This window comes from Curcuma longa, chromosome 3 (assembly GCF_044706935.1).
Source record: "Curcuma longa cultivar G26 ecotype Majalengka, Jawa Barat chromosome 3, ITB_CL_G26_1.1, whole genome shotgun sequence".
In the NCBI taxonomy this organism is placed as follows: Eukaryota; Viridiplantae; Streptophyta; class Magnoliopsida; order Zingiberales; family Zingiberaceae; genus Curcuma; species Curcuma longa.
Window position 1 is genome coordinate 3,670,794 of NC_133863.1, and position 5,668 is coordinate 3,676,461.

At 36.0% G+C, this 5,668-nt stretch overlaps 1 protein-coding gene across 1 annotated transcript; it reads left to right on the plus strand.

Annotated features, from left to right (window-relative positions):
* The first annotated feature begins 3,819 nt into the window (after nucleotides 1-3,819).
* Nucleotides 3,820-4,898, plus strand: LOC141823052 (LOB domain-containing protein 1-like). Its single transcript, XM_074710329.1, has 2 exons — nucleotides 3,820-4,074; nucleotides 4,506-4,898. Exons 1-2 carry the CDS (start codon nucleotides 3,820-3,822, stop codon nucleotides 4,896-4,898), a joined length of 648 nt encoding a protein of 215 aa, XP_074566430.1.
* The last annotated feature ends 770 nt before the right edge of the window (nucleotides 4,899-5,668 follow it).

The following is a 5,668-nucleotide window of genomic DNA, read 5'->3' on the forward strand; positions in this document are numbered from 1 at the left end:
CTTTATGTTCATGTTTCAAACTTTCATCAACGAGTTTCAAATCAAAATTAATTAATGACTTTAATCAACTCTAAAGGAGACCAATCCAAGTTCTGTAGATTTTACAATGCTTTTAAGTCTCACCATGTCCTAAAGTCTCAAATTCAAGACCTTCCTAGTCGTGCACAGATTATTTTCAAAAATTCAATCGGCATGTCAATTGACACAGAACTATAACTTCATTTAGGAGATTCAGAATAAAGATTGCACACCATATCTAACTACTATACACTCTTCTCTTCCATTCTATATCCAAGTTTCAGAATTTTAAATCGTATAGGTTTATTAATGAGTTTCGATCAAAATTCATTGATCATCTTAGCCAGCTTTAATGAGACTCAATTTAATCCTATAGGTTTCTACAATATTTTTCAATTTTATCGTACCCTAAAATCTCAGATTCAATGCCTTCCTAACTGTTCAGAGTGTTGGTGCAATCAACCCCTAGTCAAGATTTGATCAGGTTGACCAAGCTAGAGTTAGCTCGAGTTTACTTGAGTTGAAATTTTGATGTTTGATCAATATGTTAGTTGGTCGAGTGAGGTGTCAAGTAGGTCATGATTGATTGGATACTTGACCGTCGATAAATATGTTAGTTAGTTAAGAAACATTTAAGTATGTTAAAATTGACCTGATACTTACGGTGAAAAAATCTAAGTGTGTCATGGTTCACTAGACACTTGACGATCGGAAGTCCAATATGTAGTTAACACGAGACAAAAAGTTCAAATGAGTCATAGTAGATTGAATACTTAGTGATAAACCCTCATGATTTTGTTCTTGGGTTCTTTCCAAAAGGTTTTATACTAATGGAGATACTTTCCATCCTTTTAACCCCATGATCTTTTCCATGTACTTTAGATGTGGCTTTGTTCTTGGGCTCTCCCCAAAAGGTTTCATACCAATGAAGATACTTTCTATCCTTTTAACCCCATGATCTTTTCCATGTACTTTAGATGTGGGACTATGTTTGCACCCTTGCAACCTAACAATCCCCCCCTCAAACAAAGGACCACAGACCCCCAACGTCGTTTTTGATGTCTGAATCCTCGACCCACTAGAACTTTTTGCCTCTCGGTCCATCCGACCTACTAGGACTTCCCACCTAGCTGTAGATATGACTTTTTGCCCCTCGGTCCATCCGACCTACTAGGACTTCCCACTTAGTCGCAACTAGGACTTTTTGTCCCTCGGTCCACCCGACCTACTAGGACTTCCCACTTAGCCGCAGATATGACTTTTTGCCCCTCGGTCCACCCGATCTACTAGGACTTCTCACTTGGTGTCTGGTCCTCTTGATTCAGACACGGGAGCATACACTTCCTTTGTTTAAGGTTCAAACCACATGGTTAGATCTGGATCATGACTCATCCGGCGGTTAGTCCGGTGAAGAGCGGTCTCACTATAATACCACTTGTTAGTACCGATGGAATCAAAATATCTCCATAATGGTATAATATTGTCCACTTTTGGCCTAAGCCCTAATGACTTTGTTCTTGGGCTCTCCTCAAAAGGCCTTATATCAATGGAGATACTTTCTATCCTTTTAACCCCATGATTTTTTTCATGTACTTTAGATGTGGGATTATGTTTACACCCTTGCACTTTAGATGTGGAACTACAAGTTATGCAACATGCAATGTGTGCTGTGGATAATTTAATTGTGCGCTGCGGAGAGTCAAATTTGTTATAGTGATTCTTAAATTATTCGTTTGAGACGATCGAGAAGAGGTCACTCTTGTGTGTGTTTGGATGCTCCTCCTGCTTCGCCTTTAGATTCTTTTAACGCGTCTGTCTGATGGGGCTTGTCAGCTCGCAAGCAGACTGCTTCAACATTCCTGAGTACTGAGGCCAGCCCATGCATGCAGTACTTGTCTTAACGTACGTTAAGCAGGGCAGCTGGCTCGTGTAGTAAATCCAACATAATCAGAATCTTTGAAGAAATCTAACTGAGGATAGGATCAACTGGCTGCCAGCTGCATGCCTGTTTCATCTCATCGTTGGTAAACAATCTGATCAGAATCTTTGAAGCAATCAAATATATATATATATCATGATGAGGGTAATGAATAGGAAGCAGGAGGAGTTGACATTGGGTTCCAAGAGTTGAATATCTAAATTAAAAATTAATATATGTCAACTAAAGCATGTTTTTGTGTTTACCGTGTAAAAGAAATTGAGAATGAATTGTGTAGATCCACACGACAATTCAAGTTCAATATTTAGTAAGAATCGTGCTCAAGAGTTAATTCATAAAATAGCTAATTGCTTATCGTGTATATCGAGCAATTATGGGATTTCTTTTATATTATTTTATATATAATATAAAAGAAATAAAAGCGAATTCCCCTCGAAGAGGTAGTTAGTTAAAACATCTCATAATTTTAATTTGTTCCTATACGATAAAAAAATATTTGTCAATATAATCTAATAATTAAACAGGAAAATTATAGCATTTAAATGTAAACTCGAACTCAATTAGAACCAAAATAAAATTTTAAATTCAAATTAAGTGTGAATTTAACTAATATGCAAGTAATTCATTTTCATCCCTTTGATATATAGTACTATACTACTAATTCATCTAAGGAAATAATTATAGCGAGTGTTTTAAATTAATATCCTATAAAAATACAATAATTATAAATAGTTATAGGTAAAAATGTTAAGAGTATGAAAAACTTAGATGCCATTTTCTATGAGTTAAGTTACATGAATATTATGAAAAATAAAAAATATTTTTTTTGTTAATTGGTATGTTCAGCTTAGGATAACATTTTATAGAAATTAAAAATAATAGTAATACCACAGGAATTTTTCTAAGATGCAAAATTTGGGAAAGGGACCTTCATATGTATTCTACCTAATGAACGTGGCTTAGCGGGTAAGCATATCCGCGTCATTACTAATGAAGGACCACAATTGTGTGCATACTTCACATTCTCTAATTAATTAATCTCTAAGTAATTAATCTCTCGATAAGGCTTATTGGATTAATCGGACGATATCTAAGCGGCGCCGGAAATGACGGTTTTAAGCAAGGAGCCAATCAATTAATGATTATGCATGGGAGGCCTTCTTTAGGTAACTAGAATAAAATTCATGGTCCCCGGGGCAATGGTGCCGCGGTAGGACATTCAGGTTATCACTCAGGCATCTGTTATTCGATCCCTAACTACGGCGTATTTGCAGGAATTTTCTTCTAAATAGGGAGAGCAATCAAAGGATGTTAGGCGTCTGGGTTAGCCGTTGCGTGCACTTCCCGATTTATCCTGATGGCCGGTGGAAAATTTCCGTGGAGCTGACAGAAATAGTCAATAGGACTTAATTGAGATTTATCATTTTTTTAGAAGATCTTATCTTTAATAATATCATATTAATATTTAGCTTTAATTTCATTATTCCGAGAAAAACTCGAGCTTTCTACGTACTAGGAAATTAATCAATTTGTAATACATATAAAATAGTTAAATGATATTTAACCTTCTAAACTATTTAATTTTTTTTCTTTGAAAAAAAGACCTAATTCAATCGAAAATTGAGAATCTAGCGTTCTATATATAGAAATTATATATATAATTAATTATACTTCTGGTGGAAAAATTGACCACAAAATGGAGGCCTAAAATTTCCAAACATGAGCATTCGCCAGCTTATTAACCAAGACATGACGGCACGCTCTCCTTCCCCTAATTGCTTGCCTCTATATATTTATTCTCCGGTGGCTCAACTATTCCAGTAAACTGCAATTTCTCTCTCTCTCTCTCTCTCTCTCTCTCCATGGAGTCTAGTGGCGTCACCACCAGCTTCTACCACTTCTCCAACTCTTCTAATTCCTCCCCTACGCCGTCGTCGCCCATCTCGTCCCCGCCGGCGCCGGCCGCAATCCACAGCCCCTGCTCCGCCTGCAAGATCCTTCGCCGGCGGTGCACCGATAAATGCGTGCTCGCGCCTTATTTCCCGCGGACGGATCCTGTCAAGTTCACCACCGCGCACCGCATCTTCGGCGCCAGCAACATTATCAAACTCTTGCAGGTACTCCTTCAAATCGATCAAAATTAAGAATTCTGCTGAAAAAAAAAGGCTTTAGATTACAATTTCGGAACACAAATTAGCAAATCATTAATAATTCACCCATCGCTGCCCTTGAGTAGAACTTCAACTTGACTTCTTTAGGACGTGAAATATTAGGTCATTAAATAACAATCTTTAATTCCCTGCAAAAAGAAATCAATTCTTTCAACATCATGCAGTTTGGCCAAGTCTCACGCATTCTATTTATCAGTAGATATTGCCTATACACAACTCTTAAACTTTGTGCAACAAATATAGACAAATGACACGACAACTCTTAAACTACTTGAGCACTCTCTTTAATTAGTTAGCGAATCAAAACTTAACATAACCTTAGCTAGCATGGAATATTAATCTCAAATTAACATTGGAAACCTTTTAATAAATGGCAGGATTTGCCAGAGAGCCAAAGAGCCGATGCAGTGAGTAGCATGGTGTACGAAGCGAGCGCCCGAATTCGCGATCCAGTTTACGGGTGTGCAGGCACGATATTTCACCTTCAGAAGCAAGTCAGCGAGCTTCAAGCTCAGCTGGCCCGGAGCCAGGCCGAGCTCATCAACCTCCAAGCTCATAACAAGAATTTGCTCGCTCTGATTTGCATGGACGACATTGAGCAATATTCCTCCGCTCAAGCACCCGATCCAAACTGCATGTTTCAGAACGATGATGCTTCTAATAACTACTTCCTCGAAGACATCAGCCAGAGCTACCAGAGCTACGTATTTGCTAATTCCTCAGGATGCGAGCCGTGCATGGTTGGACATATAGAAAATTTATATAATTAAATCCACAAATATCTATGTTCCCGGTAATTGATCGAAGCTTAATCAAGCTATCTAATCAATTATGGTGATAATAAGAATTAAGTAGAGGAGAAATGGACGAAGTATATTTATATATATATGAGAGGTTTGATTGTGAGATGTTTTATTGTATGATTCATTTTAAGAGATTAATGTTAATATAATTTTTCTCCTTGGACTTGCTCGATCTCATTTTATAAACAAATAAAATAACTCATTTATGCCACCCAAAAAAACTCATTTATAATAAAATGTGAAAATTATCGGGAAGGTTCTTGAAAAGGTGCCCTACAATTTTTTTTTTAATTAAGTATATCATTCTTAAATCGATTAATTTTGAAGGTGAGTAGCCAATTCTATAAAAGTTTTTCACTGAGTATTAGAATAAATCTAAGAAATACAAATAAATAAGTTTTCAGGATTCTATTTTTGAACTTTATTCAATCTTTCATCTTATAAATTATGATCTTTTCATATATTTTTAATGTCAAACTTTATTGTAATTCCAACAATAAATATTTTCAAATCTGAGTTTTTTCTATAACTTTACGCAGATTCTTCCGTCTAAATATCTTATTTATGGGTGCAATTAAATATTCCAATAAGGCAACAACTATAAATTAATCCCCTTAATAAAACATAACATATAAATTAATTGTCCTATGGTTAGTTAACTTGCCCACGTTTTTTTTTGTCTAATTTTACCTTACCATTTTTCTATGTATTATAAAGATATTATTGTACCACTTACA

Coding starts and splice junctions, on each gene's coding strand:
- LOC141823052 (XM_074710329.1), top strand. CDS start 3,820: ATGGAGTCTAGTGGCGTCACCACCAGCTTCTACCACTTCTCCAACTCT. Junction 4,075..4,505: donor ACATTATCAAACTCTTGCAG/GTACTCCTTCAA, acceptor AATAAATGGCAG/GATTTGCCAGAGAGCCAAAG.